The 20,418-nt window shown below is 35.1% G+C and overlaps 1 protein-coding gene and 1 long non-coding RNA gene across 2 annotated transcripts; one reads left to right on the top strand and one right to left on the bottom strand.

The window, feature by feature from the left end:
- Positions 1-4,124: 4,124 nt before the first annotated feature.
- Positions 4,125-5,160, bottom strand: LOC144430680 (uncharacterized). The gene is made up of 3 exons (XR_013479664.1): positions 4,944-5,160; positions 4,337-4,408; positions 4,125-4,248 (listed from the first exon to the last, which is right to left on the bottom strand). It is a non-coding gene; the product is annotated as an uncharacterized LOC144430680 (long non-coding RNA).
- A 10,465-nt stretch (positions 5,161-15,625) lies between these two features.
- Positions 15,626-16,766, top strand: LOC120330458 (uncharacterized). The gene is made up of 4 exons (XM_039397419.2): positions 15,626-15,720; positions 15,882-15,970; positions 16,041-16,217; positions 16,579-16,766. Exons 1-4 carry the CDS (start codon positions 15,701-15,703, stop codon positions 16,605-16,607), a joined length of 315 nt encoding a protein of 104 aa, XP_039253353.2. The 5' UTR covers positions 15,626-15,700; the 3' UTR covers positions 16,608-16,766.
- The last annotated feature ends 3,652 nt before the right edge of the window (positions 16,767-20,418 follow it).

The raw sequence follows: 20,418 nt of genomic DNA, 5'->3' as shown, positions 1-20,418 counted from the left end.
GTTGAATAGCCACATAAGTAGTCTTTTCTCATTTCAGCCATTGCGACACACTTATATTATTGAAGAAGTTATTACAGTGCAGCAGTATTAGGATATGAAAAATTTAATGCTGGGCAATTCCAGCGTTACTTTCATAAATACAAAATAAGCAAATACAAAAAACTTAACATGGACATAATTTAGTCTACTTTTTAAATTGATGCTAAACGCAAATTTTGTAATTGCTTTGCAAAGGGTTTGTTTACTCTGAAATTTTACAGTACCTAGCCTATACCGTATGTTATGGTCATTTTTATCTGCTTTTTAAATAGTACGGTAATATTGGGTGTTTTATTTTCAATAATGATAGAATTTTTCATAATTCAAATTTTATATCACACTAGTGATAACAAAAGAATAATTGAATTACAATCCCAGAATCCTGAAATCTCAGAATCTACAATCTGACAGTATTTATATAGCTAAATAAATGACAGAATGATCATTAAAATAAAATACAGGAATCTTAATTTATAACAAAATGTACCTATTCTAATTAATTTTAATATAATTAAGCAAGCAAAATCATCATTTCTCTTTGTCGTAGCCACACCAAATTGCCACAATAACCAGATCAGCAGATACGATACCGGTCACTAAATACAGAAATAACAGCACTGACAATCTATCACAGTACGGTATCAGCTGTTTTAATGGAGTACAGGATTAGGGTACGGTACAGCTACAGGCTCATGCAGTCAAGTTTGCAAGTTCAAACTGCTGGAGGGTGAAAAATTTGTATGCCGTTACCGTACCAGTATCGCGAGCAGTCAAGTTTCGAGAATACGGTACCGGTACCGGTACCGGTACAACTCCCCAGACTTCATGAATCAGTCTGCAGAAAGAAACCGAATAGGCTACGAGCGATAATGCTATGTATTCTGAGAAATACCTGTCTGGTTCTATTCTTTTTTTATGGTTCCACAAAGTGAATTATTATTAAATAAAAAAAATAAAGACATCTATTTAGCCTGCTTCTGTGTTTGGTGATTTTGGGGTCGTCGGCTATTCCGTTCTCTCGCTCGGGCCTCTCTCAGTTCTTTTACATCTACATTCAGACATTCTATTCAATGCAATTTATTATCGCCACTGGGAGTCGTAATTTTTTTTAAATAAGAACAAGAGATTTTCAGCAACATCAATGACATTAAACATGTCAATGACATTAAACATGTTTAATTGGCCATTTAATGTCATGTTTAATGTCATTGGCAACATAAACCAGTTTCCCCGATCATAGATATCCTTGTTTATAGTCGTAACAATTACAAATCAGCAATAAGTTACCAATGACGTAACAATTGCAATTTGTGTAACCGCTCAGACATTTTTTTCGCTCAGACCAATGACATTAAACAACATGATAGGCAACTCTGACGTCACTCCATAAGACTACAGGCAAAACATTGTATTTCATGATACGCTCCAATGCACATATTTTTCGTCGCCTTTCGCGTCCGTTTTCCGCTCGCTTTTGCTACTCGGCGTCTTTTTTACGTGTAGTACCTGCCTTTTTGCGCCTGTAACGAAACAAAATAATCTCTATATCTAAGAAGTTTTGCTTACTTGGAAAGCTGGAATAACAGGCAAGCTGTAAAGAGCAATTCTGGACATCATAGACGTTTTTTTTTTTTATCAGAGAAGATTACAAACGCGATAGCGGAAAGATTTGTGTGGAACATTTTGCAGATAATGACAAAGTTCAAAGTTAGTAATTTTAATGTTTGCGCTTAATCATTGAAATTTCATTTAAAGAGGGTGTCATACAAAACTGTGCTGCGATACAATTCCATAACACAAAGTTTGCACCTATCGAACTTGCTTTTGTAGGTGAATTTATTAGACATATTACATATTCAGTTAATCGTAGGTAACATTGCTGGTACATAATGCATCGTAGATAGGTTTGTTTAAATTTAGGAATTTAGCTCATAGCCCACTAATTAATATTATCTTCTATGCAGGAGGTTGCAGGGCTGAATTCAACTTGCAGCCTTACCGATCACCTGACGATGCTCATTTAGTTTGGCTCGAGCAAGTCTTCTTGAAATGCTTGTGTGGATGGAAACTACCTTCCTCCGATTTTAGACAAATTTATTCTGAGGGATTTCGCATATAATTCTCACTGATTGTTGGCTGTTTATAATTCCTATTGATTGTGAATTCTGATTATTACAATGAGTTGGAAATTTTTTTACCTAATTTACTGGCACCTTTTTCTTGTCAATACTCCAAGCTGAGGTAATAAACATGACAATACATTTATGTCATCTGGAAGCAAAATATGCACACTAATTAATAGTTTGGCACATTGAGATAATACATCATGACAGAAAATACAAGTTAAAGATATGTATGACCATCACATGGTAATTAAAATTAAAAAAAATTAATAGGGGCTGTGGAGTATGAAAAGTTCAAGACAAAGAAAAGAACAAATGTTCATAGCTCATGAACTCTCAATTTTGCCTCCATCGCTTTGTGAAGGCCAATATATTTCGAGTGGCTGAATTGGTTTACCTTTATGATAGCAACGATTTTGTTTTTAATATAGCGAGATTATTTCAATTTAATTGAAGTGATATAATTTCCCAAAGCAATGCTTGAATCGTCTAGAATAGATCAGTGGTGTCAAACTCATGGGTTTTCGAGAGCCGCAAACAGTTTTTGATAATGTATACTTAAAAGATATTTTTAAGATAGTTTTAGTTTGTGACATATATTGTGATGCAACTAAACAGTTGGATTAAGTTTTATTATTTTCTTCAATTTCAAATGCAATTACATATTAATATTTGCATTCCACTATTATTGCAACATTTGCAAGTTACAGTATTTATTATAAAAAATCGTAAAATTCTATGTACAACCATCAAAATCATTTTTGAACAAGCTTTGAATTAGGAAAGAATAATACATACACTAAAAATACCTTAATCTAAATATATGAACCTAAAATTGACAAAAATACTACAGTATAAACTCAATGTTTTAATAATTACATTTGTCCTGGCGTTTGGCATCTTTTTTGTGTCACCAGCATACTAAGGCCAGTCTGAAATGATTTTATAGTACCAACTCTAACTAACGAGGCCACATGATCATGGGTTTATCTGGATCTTTACGAATGTTTAATTAATTCCAGTAATGCAAAAAAGTTACTTTTATCATTTCATGTATAGATCAGTAAAAAACAAATGACAGATTTTTTCGACAAGACATTTCGCACTACATTGCGTGGCATAGGATTGCTTGAATTATTATTGATATTGATTTTTAGTAACTAAGTCGTTGTATAATTATATTAATATACAAACACATGGAAATTTTCTGTTCGAAGTTGGTCTTCGAATTTGTCATATTGACTGCTGAGCTTATTGTGTTTTTTGATTGTATTGATGGAAATATGACAAATTAAACAATGTGCTTCAGAATTTTGTGAAGAGCAGAAATGTTACAACTCCCATTTTCTTCGAAAATGCCACCTTCTTCATGTACTTTGCGTTTAATTTAATTACTCAAGTGTTTTATTCAAGTATTCTTTTGCTAGCTTGATGTGTATTCTTAATTGGGTCAAAATGTGGACAAAAAAATTAATATTCCAAAACTACTTTCAGTAAATTGTTTTCTGTGTGAATAATCAATTTCACTTTAGAAGGTTTGAAAAATCTATTACATTTAGATAAAAAAAAAACTTCCAAAATACTATTACAATTATTGTTAAGCGTTCGAGGGCCGCACTGGAATGGAAGTTCTCTGGGGCCGCGAGTTTGAGATCCCTGGTCTAGATTGAAGTTGTTCAAAAAATATATGATAGTATTTTATCATGAATGATGATTATACCCCTTCCGGAATTTCTTCTATAGTACTACCAAAAGTTGATGAACCAAATATAACACAGGTGCAGTGAGGTACCCGTAATCCTCATTTCCAAAGCTGTTTTAAGTATGTCTGGCGTGTTTTGTGCCTTTTTACAAATAAGACCGCTTATGCAATCTTACGCTTTGGAATTTTTAGTTATTTTCCTCAAGCCCTGCAGGATGTGGGGGCCATACACAACTCTACCGGAGGGTCAAATGTCTTTGCATGCCTCCATAGGTTGTTTTTCTATTGCAAATTTCTATTTTCAATTGCATTATATTTCTTGGAATCACACTGTCACTGATATGTCGCCAGACTTCTGATATCTCCCCGTCTGCTATAGTTGTCCTGTGAATAAATAATAGGAAATTGAGATTAGACGAATAGTTGAAAGTTTTGCTTTATGTCGGCTTAATTTTTTGATTGATATACTTACTATTTCTGCTATTGCCTCTTGTGCTGCAAGAGTCTCACAATGCTTAGACAGGTTTGTCCACAACTTTCACATCTGAGGAAAGAGAGGAGATTTATTAATTTTCGTTAAGAATAAATAAAGCAGTCTATATGATTCAGAATGGAAAAGCTAATAAATCCAATATCTCATGTTTTATTTAAAAAATATTTTACTGAATTTGGTATATAAACCAACTAATAAAAGGGTTTAGTCAGAAAATTACAAGCATTCGTGCCTCCAAATACTTGAGAAATCAGACTATACAATATAGACCGGTATGAGTGAAATGTTAGGTGAACTTGTTAACACTTTGATTCAATACGCAAATAAAAGTGAATGCGTAATAGTATGTTACAATGAGCAGCAATCAACAATGAGTATATATCCTCACTGATTCAAAAAATCTAACTGGAGGTGCATGAACTATTTGAAACCATAAGGGGTAAGTAAATATGTAATTTCGGCAAATGGGCAACTACGTACCGTACTGAATTAATAACTTCGTAGTATTTGACAAAGGCTGGCTTTCCCACATGTACTTAACAGTGCGATGCCCGGGTGTGATATACAACAATAGTATTCACCTTACCTTTTACCGATTTCTTTTTACCCCAACTTTCAAAAATATCATTAAAATCGACAACAACTGTCAAAGCAGGCACGAACACCATTCGTGCTACGCCTTGAAAGCAGCACACATCCGCTCGTTTTCGTCTCGTCAAGTATGTGCATTGGAGCGTGCTATCGAATACGATCTTCGGACAAAAATGCCGGAGTTGCGCATCATGTTGTTTAATGTCATTGCTCAGACAGACGGTATGTTAGTCGTCGGATAGACTTACAATCATGGGTGTAAAGGTTGCCATTTTTTCGTGATTTTGCGTGTTGTTGGCCGGTTTTCACTTGTGCTCCCAAAAATCAGCTGTAAATCAAATAACTTGATTGTCTTTTGAGACGCTTTAGTTTGGTTCCAGTATTTAAAAATTAGTCCCGGAAGAGCTGTGATAGACTGGGATAAAATTAGCTCTCAGTACCTGTAAGCGACATGTGATTGAATACGCTTCTAAAAAATGATGGTTTTTACCAGAAAAACCAGTTTGTAAGCGCCAATTCTCCGGAACGCTCTCAAAATTTTTGCAATGGTAAAGTATAGGGAGAATTTTTCTGGGTTCGAAGGATCGGGGAAATGTCCATTTTTTTGGCCGATTTTATGAATGCAAAATTGATAACAGAAAGCCATAGTTTGAATATTTACAAAAATTAACTGACACTATAAGAAATAAAGACAAATATTGTCACTGAAAAAGGGTAAATACTCGAACATAGCAAAAATAAAGAAACTGTACTATGTGGAATCTATTCAATTTTTTTATTGTGTCTGCATTGTTGATTAATATTAATTCTTGAAATATTGTTTCATTTTTTTTAAATAATAAAAAGCAAGTAATGGAATTTAATGCATGGATGTCAGCAGTGGTAACTGATATTCATTCTACAGTTATCATATTTATCCAGGGTATAGGGAAGTCGATAAGACGGCCTAATCATATATGATGCCCCATGTTTTGTCATCAAGGGAATAGTTAACCAGTTATTTGGTACAAAATTGTGGACTTAATGATGGCCAATACGTTGATTACTTGAGACTTGGCTTTGTTTCAATTGTCATTCTTTTCACTCGAGAGTTTTGGCCAGCATTTCATACCTAAATATATATAAGACACATTCTGATCGGTGCCACCTGCACTGCAACTAGGTTCCATGAAAATTTAGTTGGACGAAGTTACAGAAAAATTGTTTTGATATTATGCTGTTGCTGTTCTTGTTCTTTATTATATAATTTTATCGTTGTTTAAATATCGTTCACCTTTTTGATAACTGGGCCAATTGCTTTAAAATTGTCATTGGTCAAAGATTGTATTTTCCGCTAGAGGGCTATTTATGTATTTCAAATATTTCTGTGAGGATATTTTATGGAATTCGTTTTTGTGTGTTATGACGTCATCAGAAATTGCAGACTTTGCGGCGGTTCCGCGAACGCATATCAACGGATCTCTTGCTCAGCGAACGTTGGTGGATTTGTGCCTAGCGAAAGTGGGAAGTTTTTAATTGGGTACGAAAGACTGCGGTACCTGATCTGGTAATACAGAAGTGACTCGGATAAGTTAGTATTTCAATTCACGTTGATACTAAATCGCGAAGAATGGATCATTGCCACAGGACCTGGCAAAGCTAGTGTTTCGTTGTAAACGATTAGGTTTGAAATGATTGTACATTTTGCCTCCGTATGCAGTTCATAGTGCGCTGCCTTGCACCCAATTATTGAAGACCTATTATCACCCCTTTTTCTTTGGTCGTAGCCTAAATTAGTAATTTTATATGTTGTCTGGTGTAGCGTTTTCCTTGTCACTTTTGCATCACGTATTCGGCGTGTGATAGCCGCTTATATTTGTACATATTGTGGACTGTTTTTTCATCTGATATATATATATTGAAATTGTATTAGCCAACCGGATCGGAAAACGTTTGGTAAAATTTTTGCCCTTCGTTGTTGATATATGTATTGTGACTTGAGTTAATCAATTGTGTTTTATTCATTTGAGAAAACCGCTGATCTTTGCCAAGTATATAAGAAGGAGCTGATTTATGCCTGCGTCTTGTTTGTGAATAAAGGGGCTGAGAGTGGCGCGTTTGATACGTTTTCATTGTTTCCAGTCTATATAGATTGCGGGCTTATCAATCAAAAGACGTGACAGCTAGGACAGTCCCCGTTACCATGATACAGGTACCTTTTTGTTGAGTTACCGCATATGATTTTCGGGGAATTGATGATAAAATATTTGGTTTTGCTCCCTATAGGGCCTAGGCCGTGTGACGAGCCACTGAAAAACAACCAGAAAATTAGTTTCGTAGCGCACGTGGTAACTAATTGAATACTTTAGTTTTATGTGAAAATGCACATACTGAACGCATTACAGCTTATTCCCACTAATGAAAGTTACACATTTCCTATAAAACATGCTTCAAAAATCATGATGCAAAAATTGGATATAAGGGGATTCACCGAAAATAAATATCCATAGATAGGGTTACCATATTTTTTTGATTTCAAAGCGGGACGCCTCCAAAGACACGACCCCTTAGCTGTGATCCTGTAACTTTACAGTTTCCGATTTTACTACATAGGCCTATATTTAGAGCCATCCCGGCTGTCTTCGATGACCATAATATTGTCATCGAGAATTCATGCGCATATTCTCTGTCTAAATATCGGGTTCAGTTTGAAAAATAGAAAGAGAGAAAAATTGGAGTGTTTCTGGCAGTCGGAAGCCAAAGGCCATTTGCACCAAGGGATCTTCTGTGACGGACAAACTGCTTTTTTCAAGCGTGGCGGCTTCATTGCCTAGGGTAGTGAGCGACTGAGCGTAAAAGGAGTGGAGGTCTTTCTCGGCGAGTCGGTCGACGTCTTAACTTTTAAGACATAAGGACCGTTACGTCGTTCTCCGAGCTTTTCACTTCCGTTGAAAAACTACGGTATTCTAAATCCCCGGGGTATTTTACCCATCCGGCAAGTCCTTTGAATCTTAACTTTCCAGTCCACGGATGGCGGTTCCACGCGCGATAATTTTCTTGACAGTGTCGGCAAAATCTTGGACACTCCCTCGGGTTAATTGAAATTTGGTCTTCGTCGTGGCCTTGGCACACGCATCAGTGTGCGGGGCATACCAACTGAAGTCACGATATTCCAGATCAAATCCATGCTAGATTTCTTAAATATTGTAAAAGTTAGGTGGGTCTATAAAATATATTCAAAAAATACAAAAGTTTACAATGGCTACGTGCAAGCCATCGTTGACGAGTTTGATGTCTCTAAGTTCACAGGCTGCATCAAGGTTGGTGGAATACAATGTAAGACCTTTCTTCTCACGGAGCTATATATATATACTAAATCCTGCCTAAACTGTTTTCAATCCGGGCATCTGTTCCGAGAATGCGTTTTGCCACCATCCTGACGTCTCTGCAAAAAATCGAGGCATGTACAAAGAGAGTACTGATTTTCCAGCAATACCATCAGATGAAAAACAACGTAGCGACACAACACCTCGCATCAGCTCTCTCGATGTACCTGTATTAATTATTCGTATGTCCCGTCTGCCAGAGGCCAAATCCAGATACACTTTATGGAGAAGATGCGCAGTGTGATCCAGACCCTGTATTCTCTATTCCTTGTATATTATAATTATTGGCGACTTAAGCTTGACTTGGGCGTCGCTGTTTGTTAACCATCTTCGCGTTCCCCGCGTATTCCCTTCCCCAGTGAAATGTGTATTCAATATTATTCGTCTTAATATTGCATGTTAATTTTTTTTTACTGGATGAGAAAAATAAACTTAACTATGACTATCAAGGACAGAGAAAATAGTAGGCTTCGCCATGCAAGCCTCTAGCATGTTGTCTATCTTCCGTAGTTAATATCCTCCCGGCCAACTTTGCACATGCAAAAATTGGTACACAGTCACGCAGGATTGATATAATTTATGTTTCTGAAAACTTGGTGACCAGTATTAAAGATATCCACCACATTATGAACACTGCTTTTGGCCACACCCTTGCCCCAGTCCTTGTCTTAAAATCTTCTAAGAAAATAAAGTGGGGCAAGAGGGCGTGGAAAAATAACACCAGCTTTTATGGTGGCGTAAACTATAATACATATAATAAAACATAAATATAATAATTTAGTCCACCAAATAGATAAATTTTCCCATATCCAGAAATGATGGGACTTCGTTAAATATATATAGCCTTAAAAAACATCAATTGCTTTTTGCATAGAAAAAACAAATAAAAGGGGAAAAAACACTTGGATTATCCACTTATAAAAAGTACTGACAACGATGATATTACCACACTACGTCAGGAACTTCTTCTTCATCAAAATGAAAAACTGGATTATATAAAATTAAAAAGCTAAAATTGAAGAAGCCGAGTCTGATTTTTTACAAAAGATGAAAAAACTGAGGTATGTTGGTATGATGTATATATATGTTTCGCACGGTGACCGTACATTTGAACCCACGTACATTTGAACCCATGTCTATATCCGCGGGTTCAATCAATATGCGGGTGCTGAAACCCATGGGTTAGGGTTAGTATGGGTTCAACTATCCGTACAACAAAAAAATTTCCATAGGTGCAATAGTATGCAGGTGCAATTGTCATGGGTTCAAATGTACGTGGGTTCAAATGTAATGGAACCGTTTCGCACTCATACTTAATTAAGCGCTATATTGCGCAAGACTAAAATACTGAGTATATCACGACGAATATTCAAATTCCACTCTCAGAAAAGTAGCTCTGAAATCTACCAATGATCTTTTTCACATTGAAATGCAATTTTCAGATCTCTGTCTATTCTGCAAAAAAGTTTGATTTCCCGAAATAAATAGGAATCGATTTCAAAAATACTTCAGAATGCGGAAATTTCGAGTAATTTGCTCTCAATTGAAAATTATTGCATTTTTTACTGAATCGGAAACATTTTATTCCTGCGTATTGTTTTAAATCTTAAATACATCACCAAATAATATGAAATTTTTTTCATCTTGGAAGGTAAATATATATATAGATCAGTAGACTATCATCAAAAACTTCAGATTTAAAAACAACATATTTTGTATATTAAACATATGATATGTTTATTTTAAAATCATATTTTGTCAATGAAAGTGACGGTTTCATTCAAATTTCATGCACAGAAATTTCCCCAAACCGAAAGATTCATGTCCGGCCCCAAAAGGTATCGGCTACAGCGGTGACTTGGTTTCTGATTGCAAAGAAAAAATGTATTCAGAAATCCTTCTACGGTTCAACAAAATGCAGAAAAGTGGTTCGAATATTTAAGCTTAATAGTAAGTTGCTTGGTTATTCAATTTTGTAATGTATGATTCAACACTATTACGAGCATTTTCTAAATTGATATGTGCCGCTTTAAATACACAATATTCTCAATATAAAAAAAATATTTTTAACAACATTTATTTGATAGTAAAAACTCAAAAGTTAACGCCCGGGCAACCAATTAGTATAATCCTGGATGAACATATTCAAAATGTAATGTTTTCGGGGCATTGAAGCTTTTAAATTTTATAAGAATATCCGTTCGCATATCAATACCTAGGTAATCTAGAATCTAGATCATTGAATACTAAATCTCTCATGTTTTCAAGTCAAAACCTCCCGATTGTTTATAATTTATATGATGTCATGCCAACATATCAATAAGCCAAAGAAATATAAAGCTTGGTGAAAATTTTTTTTCAGAGTGCTAATTAGGGTTCAAATCGTTTGGTTTTATTGTGTTTTTATCAGAGCTGTTATTGCGCTTGTCCCATGCCAGCTTGTTTTGAGTATTATATTTGTAATAATAATAGAGAAGTGAACAATTTGAAACAATTTAAATGATATGCGGATTACAATTATTATATTAACGCAGCCTTGCATGTGGCATTGTCAGAGAAAAATATTTGTCGGTTGAAGAACGCATGATTTTGTCGAAAAATATTTAATAAAAATTTGAAGCAACGTAAAATATTATATACAATGCTATTAGAGGCGGGCGCAATATTTGTTCATTCCCACCTGCATTGAAGGTGGTACATAATTTTGAACAATTTCACAAGATGTATACATTCAATGCTGAAGGAATTAAATTTACGACTTACAAAAACAAATAACTTTTAGGGAAGATGAAAGATTTCATAATGATGATCTTGGTAAAATAATTAATAACTAGAATATCGGTTAGAAACCGAAGACTTATCGATTGAAGGTTAGGGCAGTGGTTTTCAACCTTTTTCAGTTCGCGGACCGGTAAAAATTTCAAAACTAATTTTGCGGACCGGCGGATCTTTAAAATTAACCAAAAATGTCATGAAAACAGAACATAATCAAAAGAATGCAATTACGACAAAAGTAGGCGGTGCAAAAGAAGAAAATCCAATTTAATGAGAAATTTGCTGCTGTCTTTCCGATAGGATACGTGTTAAACACGGTTCTAATAAAGTTTCTGCAAGGTGAAGTAGAGCGTTGAGTTCCACGCGATTTCGTTAGCTTTGCGGGTTTCGTTCAGACTGACACATGGGAAGTGGTACATTTTGGTGCTGGGAACAATAGTGAAACCTAGCCCCAAATAGTTCTTATCTTACTGCCCAATAAAGTCTCCCTCTCGTTTTTTTGCTTGTTTCTGCGTGATCCCTATCAACATTGCTGCAAGGTCGTTTCGGGGCATGTTATAAAGTTGAAAAAACAGTCTCTTCCTCAGTCCTGTCAACACCACTAACTGTGTTTTCACCGCTGGGTTTCTTTTGAAATAACCGAATAATACTTTGCTGTTTGTTTGCCTCTATTTTACTATAAAACGTCGCTAAATTATAGGCCTACTGTCAAATTACGGAACGTAGGAACTGCGAAGTTTTCAATCAGGTTCTAAAAGCGCTAAAGCGCTTCACAACTTTCTTTTTTATGTTGCTGCCCGCTCTAACGGAAAGTTTTACTTCACCGACCACTTTTATTAACATTTTAGTTTCACAGGGTAAAATGAGTCGAGGGAGGGTTGTCCAAAACAAATCGAATATTCGAATACTTTTTTGACAAATTTTTGAATAATTCCAAATGATAGCCACTTTTCGCCGTCAGCTGGGTGTTTCGTTTTCGAGGGAAATCTTCAAACGATTTTCAGCGCCTTTTCACTTATATTAATGACGATGAGATAGAATCGGAACTTCGTCGTTTGTTAACTTCTGTGCGAGTGTGCGCCGCATATGGTTGGAACATTTTTGCAGGGTTGCGCTATTTGCATTTCCGCCATTGCCTTGCAAGGCTTCTTATTTACGCATTCATTCTCATTGCATTAAAATTGTCAAAATCATGTGAAGCTGTAATTGTAATGATACCAAAAAATAATTTTTACTTTTACACTCTTTTTGGCAAATTTGACAGCAGGCGCATCCGATAGTCACACTTGAGCGGCTAAATTGATGGAATCGGAATCGTTTGGGATCTTCACGGTGAAACAATTGATATCCTGCTAAACATTCGAATTAATTTTTAATTCTAAGACAAATACTAAGGAAATACGAATAATTTAGCAACAAGTTTGCGGCCCACTATGAGATGCTTAGCGGTTGAGAAGCGCTGCCGTACTATGCGCTATTATTTAACTCATCTGTTATGACGCTAGTCGCATTTCTCAAGTCATAGACTTGACAAAAATACAGCCGTTCAGGGCTTTCAAATGGGCAGAGGACCTCTCACCAATTTTGAATTTTAGACGAATACCGGTACTACGAATCAATGACAGTCAAAAAAAAACACAAAATGAATGGCGTCAATACTTTGTATTTTGCAATTTGCTTATATTGTATTAATATTGAAATATATTTGGCTGACCGGTAGCAAGGTTGCTGCGGACCGGCGGTTGAGAACCACTGGGTTAGCGGATCCCCCAAAACAGTGGTCTTACTCCATAGTGACACCGTGTGTCCCATCACTAATTAATCGATAACTCGCTAATTATAAGACATAATCCATCCAAAATCAATAGGCTTCTGATCCGAGCTATGATGAATGCACATGCAAAATTTGGAGCAGATTTAACCTCGCTTTCGTGAGATATCGCGTGCATCTAACACACAGACAGACAAATACCTATCAACATACTTACTGATCTTAAGATCGATAGGTAACAACAGATATTGGTAGTTGGAAGGTAGTTACTTGGCGCTTCGATATGTTATGAAATACCAGAACAATTGTAGCATTTGCCCAAGAGAATACGCGCAAGTTAGAAGGATGTGTTTGTTCATCTGGCGTGAGAAATGTGGAATGCTCAAGCCGACGACGAGTAATAATTTAATTCATAAATAAAATTGAAGTTATGCGCACAAGCTTGTAGCCGAGCTAAGATAGCTAGCAAAGATAAATTGAATGCAGATAATTAAAACTGGGATGCATTCCTAAGTCATGGTGGGTCAACGCATCATTCTTTTGATAAACCATTATGAGAATCTGTGTTCGCAATGCCATTAACTGGAATGTAAGTCCAGTGTCAACCGGTATCTGCTGTCGTAAAACAACTAAATGGTATTCATTGATGGTTGTCTCATATCGGAATGTCTTGAACCTGGAAAAAGTTCTGTAATAAACGGGAAAAAATATTCAAAGTCGCTTTTAGGTTCTCCATCAACAAATGTGTTTAAATATTCAATTTGTTAGAACGGTAATAAGCAATATCAGTAATAAGATTTAAATCATGTATTGAGATTTTGGCTCAATAAAAATAATATTACAAGAAGCTTCCTTTCCATAATGTGGGAATTGTATTCGCGATTTTCCATTTTAAACAAGAGAGCAATGCGTCAAATATTTGGGCACAAAGGGCAAATGAAATATTTCACCCACAATCACCCCTAAAACCACAGCCTGACGAAGCTGAAACTCTGGACCATCGTAACTTCGGTATCTGTACCCGGACTGCCCAAGCTTTTCCCGGTAGCCTACTGTAACATTGATTATTTCTGCGTCTTGTGCAAACGAGAATTTAAAGGCTTAATGATATGATTCACACCTGCAGTATTAAATCATTGACAGTACTTTACTTTTTAGAGTAACTTACAGTACCATGCCTACCTACAAACTTACAGTGCGACACCGATATCAAAAACTTTCCACTTTCGCGTCGCATGATTTTCTAATCGAAACGCAAGACAGACGTCTTGGCGGAATAAAAACCGTTTTCCCGTGGATAAAATATATTCAATGATATTGAAGTAATAGCATTCTATGACAACAATAATATTAAATCAATTAAAATTTCAGTGGCAGTGATATCCTGTGGAGATATACTTGTAAGCTGCTGGTTTTCAAATACCAAAAGTATAACTATATAAAGTTAGTTACTGATTGAATATTGAACCACAAGTAATTTATCACGAGGAACAATAACAACAGTATCTCAAGTGTAGCTAATTTCCACACGATGCCAAATGATGAACTCCAATCCAATTTGTCACCAGGTAAATTTGAAATACTGATACAAAAAAGAAATTTGGATAGTCTCGTAAATCAAAAATCCGGAATTTATCAATGATTGTCTGCGAATCTGATATGAATTTTATTTTCCCTTTGAGTGTGTCTACATTGGTACCAGGTGGCTCAACTCCACCTTTGACCGCGACGTGGCGAGATGCAATAAGAAACGGTGTATGCCAGATTCAATGACAATCAATATTCCTCGGTGATGGTTTGCACAAGTGAGGTCATAAACCACGCCTTATTTTAAAAAGTTGTAGAGTTCATCCAAATTTTTGTGATATTAACGCTGCGGTTAGTATAGGCAAACTGTAGCTTATAATCCTATAAACAGTTTAGAGAAATTAAAAGCACTCCATGTAATATGTGTTAATAGGGCATTATGAAATATATAAATATACGACAAGATTGTGTGTTATATTCTTGGTGAAACTGTTGAATAGATTCAGCAATTTCAGGAGTGTTTATACGTACAAGATGTATATTTCAACAAACCTCTCAATGAAAAAACGAGAAAATTGCTCAGAAGAAACTAATGCTCTTACTTTTAGCTAATATATTAATAAGATATCTATGACATTCTGATAAAATATTAAGAAAATAGAAAGAAACGTGATTATTTCAATGTACGAGTTATCCTTTGTGGGTAAACAAACAGATATCAACAAACAAATTCATCATTTTATGACAACCCTGTTTATTATGCCATAATCACCACTTTAAATATCTTCAATACAGGATGGGTTGTGTAAGATTAGGAAACCTCAGAACCAAAATAACGATGTCAGTTGCTCGACAGCTAGATAACAAAAGCTGATGATCAAGAACTACGCCATGAACCTTTCAACGAATAATCAACCCTTTTTTCAATCAAATGAGAGAAATTGAAACAGCCTCTGATTGGCCCACGAATATATGCGCTATTTTTCGTCTATATTAAATCTTCCCATCGTCTGTCTTGATCACTAATATTGGATCATCTTAATGGATATTTTTAATAATAAACGCCGGTCATCTAGTTAGTTCAAGTTTACTGGAAAAAGTTGATGATATTTAGCTAACGAGATTCGAAAAAGATATCGAATTTATTGTTGATTTCGTTTTCAATCGTGGTTATGTAATTGTAATTGTATACTTATGTTTCAATAAAAGTTTGTGTAAAAATATATCAAATAATGAAGATTGTAATCTTTGTTCTCCTGATTGTTGGAGTCAGCGGATACAAAAAGAAGAAAGAAGTCAATCTTGAAGATTTCTATGCTAAATTCGATCCTGAGGTATGTTGGTATGATGAATATGTTTCGCACTCATACTCAAGTGCTATATTGCGCAAGACTAAAATAATGAGTATATCACGACGATTATTCAAATTCCACTCTCAGAAAAGTAGACCTAAAATCTACTATTTATCTTCTTCACATTGAAATGTCATTTTAAGATCTACGTCTACTCTGCTGCAAGAAAGTTTGATTTCCCGAAAGAAAATGGAATCCATTTTAAAAATACTCCAGATTGCGGAGATTTCAAGTAATTTGTATTTATTTTAAAATTATTCCATATTTTTACTGAACCGATGATGAAATAATTTCATGCACAGAAAATTCCCCAACCCGAAAGATTCATGTCCTGCTCCAAAACGCATCGGCTACAGCGGTGACTTGGTTTCTGATTGCAAGGAAAGAAAATGTATTCAGAAATCCTCCTACGGTTCAACAAAATGCAGAAAAGTGGTTCGATTATTTAAGCCTTTCCCTCACACTGCAGTTGAATGCAAGTAAGTTGCTTGGTCATTCAATTATGTAATGTTTGATTCAACATTGAGAGAGCATTTTATAAAATTGATATGCGCCGCTTTGAATACACAAAATTATCAATGTAAAACTTGTTTTTAACAAAATATCTCTGATATTAAAAATTTAAAAGTTAACGCCAGGGCAACAAATTATCCTGGTTATACATATTAAAAAAGTAATGTTTCCGGGGCATTATAATTTAAGAAAATTATAAGTTTGTCGTAATTGCATTTTTCATCTTAAATATATTAAATTATATTTATGTTTTTACGCCACGCATGAATTTTCACATTTTGAGATATAGTTGTATTAACTTTAATTTTGAAAAAATCAATTTTTAAGGGAAATGCTTGCAAGCTGTAAATTGGTAAAACCCCATGATGACAAAAAGTTGTACCCGGAACCCTCAAAAGATGGGAAACCACATTTGTATCCGGAACCCATGAAAGATGAAGAACCACATCTGTATCCCAAGCCAGAGAAAGATGAAAATAGTGAAGAGATCTCCTGTAAATGCTACACTATATGGTGCTTCCGTGACATATACACAATCTACGAGGAGAACGGAAAGTTTTACAAAGGAGATGTTGTTATAAAGGTATGTTGTTATGGTAACTGATTAGTTCAATGTTGTATAATCCAGTTTACAAGAGCGGTATGTTATTAGTATGCAAATGAACTTCCTGTTTACCTTTTTAAGCATATCGGATCCCACAATATTCTAGATCAGGCCTACTCAACTGGCGGACCGCGGTCCGAATCCCGACTTTTCGGGTATTGAATATAACGTTTCTTTTGTATTTCACAATAGTGATATAATGCATTTTTGCTAAACCACTGAGAATAAAAATTGTCATAGCAATATGAGTTTCTCAGATAATCGACTCACTTGTTTATTGTCCTAGCATTCGCTGATCAGCAGGATGACAATAGTGGTGTAAAAAATGAAATTTTAGCGGCCTTTCAGATACATTTTTCACATATTTTTAGACATGGTGGTAAACATTAGCTTGTTCTTGTGTCTTCACGTGCTATTTGTCAATCTATTTTTGAAATTTGAAAGTAGATCGAATAACTCAATTTCGCAAAATAGTATACTCTCACTTTATACAACCAAGATTGAAATAATTGGCAAAAATGAAGAAATGTAATTTCCAAGACTAACGATTGAGAAAAAACTTTGCTATCGGACACGAAGTTGACTAATGAATTGTTTTGCTAAAATTCTTGTGGACGTTGTGGTTTTTCTTAATTAATATTCGTTGAAAAAATCGGAAAATTTTCTCAGCAACAATATATTTCAAATTTTCAGTCTTCAAGATAATTCAAGTCGCTGGAAGACTTTTGAATATATTCATTTTACGGGTGCTATGGGGGCGAAAATTTCCCATCTTTTCAGCAAATTCGGCAATCAGCTACATAGCTGAAACCTTGTGATACCGACACCGAAGCGCGATATTGAGCATTGCTCGTGTATTTTGTCAAACGATACATTTGAAATTTTATGTGCAGTATAGTTGAAACAAATTTTTTGGAATGGCAGGATCCCGGTAATTTTTAAATTTTGTGTACAGACCATTGGTGAAAATAGTGGAGTAGCTTTGATCTAGTATAGATCATTGATCACCATCATTAAATCAATGATTTCCAAGTCAAAACCCACTATTGTTTACATGATGTTATGCCAACATATCAACACGTTGATTTCAAATTAAATATCGAAGATTTATTTAGCAATAAGCCAAAAAATTTAAAGCATGGCAGACATTTTTTTCAGAGTGCTAATTAAGATTCGAATCGTTTGCTTTCAATGTATTCTATTGCGAGCTGTAACTACGCTTGTCCAATGCCAGTTTTTCTTAAGTATTTTATTTTAATAATAATACCGAAGTGACCAAATATTAATTTCCAGACACCGTGTGGATGCGACTGCAGGAATGGTAATTGTACTTATGGCGGATGAAAAGGATGAATTTTTCAATGAAATAGACAAGTTTTATGAATATTTCTCCATTTACAGAATTAAAATAAATGATTTGAATTACATGTGGATTATAATAAATGTACTAATGAGTCTCGTCTTATTTACGTCAGATGATTAATCAGAAAATCAATATCGGTACCTTGCCTGTGGCGTTGTCAGAGAAAAATATTTGTCGGTTGAAGAACGCATGCTGTTGTCGCAAAATATTATTAAAAAAAAAACTGAAGCAGCGTAAAAGATTCTATACAGTGCCCCTAGCACTGTGCGCAATAGTCGTCCATTCCCACTATAGCTTTGAGGGAATGGCATAATTTTGGAACAGCTTCACAAAATGTATACTATCAATGCTGAAGGAATTAGGTTTAAGACTTTTTATTTACAAAAACAGATATCTATAGAGTAGATGAACAATTTCATGATCAATATCTTGGTAAAATTTGTTCTAACAATACTGCAAACAAAAGAATGGGCCATATCAAAAGCGACATATAGAAGACAATAGAAAAATAGTACGAGGCATTTGAATAGCAGAACAGATTTGTGAATGAAAACCAACCGATGTTAGTAGCTGAAAGGTAGTTACTAGACGTTATCGAATGCTGGATAAATTGTAGCATTTGCCCAAATAAATATGCATAACTTAGGTGAATGTATGAACGAACGAAAGGACGCGACAATTTCGCAATCATCTTACTTATGGCAAAGCTTGCTTTCATCGAATCTTCACAAGTTTTGTTTGTGTCTGAGAAAAATTTCTCTGTTTCATCAGTGAAAATTTTATTTGCGATACCTTTTCGTGACAAATTGTTTCAGTATAAACATGGTATTTTTCCCTGTGTAATAATCCATACGCTCGTATATTAATCTAGTTTTGCGTTAACTGCATATATATATGATTCATAATCATATAATGATTCCCAACTGCACACTTCTATGATCTGACCGGAACTTGTTTTTTTTCCTCATAATGAAAACGCGAAATGAAATGGTTGAATTTACAATTTTATCATTACAATAGAATAAAATATGAACGTGGTAAAGTGGAATAACGGGGGGAATTTTTGTTTTCTTTTAACAGTTTGTTGTACCGGACTCTTGATGTTAAATAACACGATAAAATGCATAGTTGACATCGTACTATTTTAGTTTTTTTCTGAAAAAATCTCAAACACGAAGCCGGCGCAAAAAATGCTTTGCAGGCCGCGTGTTGGGGACCTCTGCCCTAGTGGGTCAACGCATCATCTTTTGATAAATCATTCTGACAATCTGTCCTCGCAAGTCATTAACTCGGAATTATTTATGACTAGTGTCAACCGATATCTACTTCCATAACACAAAAAATAATGGCGGTGCTTCTGAAGTATGCGTACCGGTGGACACGTAGTATGTGTACCAGGTTAGGCCATGATTTTATTCCATTTTTTTCTTTGTTTTTATTACGAGTTCGGGGACTAACCAAGTGACTCCCGTGGTATTTGCACCTACAATTATGGCCTAACCTAACCTGGTACACATACTACGATCTGGTGTCCGCCATCTTAGTACGCATACTTCGGGAGTACCATTAAGTCATACACTGATGGTTGTCTCATATCAAAATGTCTTGCAGCTAGAAAAGATTCTGTAATACACACTAAAAAATACAAGTTGTTTTTATGCTTCTCTATCAACAAATTTGGTAATTATTAAATGGTTAGAATTGCAATATCACCATAAATTTGTGTCCGTGGGATTGCATCTGGCAAATAACGGTGAAAAAACATGAAAAAAATATATTTTTTTTAATTTTTATCATCTCGTAAAACAGTAAATGCAAATTAATATTTTTTGATATGCTGTTTATCTGCAGTTAACTATCCTAATTTATTGTATGAGTACAAACCCGTAAGTCAAGGTATTATCATCTGAAATAAAATGACCACGTCATCCTGTTTATTATGCGATATACAATACTGTATTTTACATCGAGTATTCACGGGATTACACAACCGCAAGTACGCTCTAGTCTAGACTAGAGTCTAGCGCAGTGGTTCTCAAACTTTTTCAGTCCCAGAGCCAAATTTCTAACCTCAAAGTTTGTGAAGAGCCGCACACGAACAACGCACATAACAACTAGGGTTGGGCAAAATATTCGAATAACGAATCGAATAATAAAATATTCGAAAGCCATTTTACCATTAGAATATCCGGTACCACTT

This window comes from Styela clava, chromosome 12 (genome assembly GCF_964204865.1).
Source record: "Styela clava chromosome 12, kaStyClav1.hap1.2, whole genome shotgun sequence".
In the NCBI taxonomy this organism is placed as follows: Eukaryota; Metazoa; Chordata; class Ascidiacea; order Stolidobranchia; family Styelidae; genus Styela; species Styela clava.
This window is presented reverse-complemented; position numbering and strand designations above follow the sequence as displayed.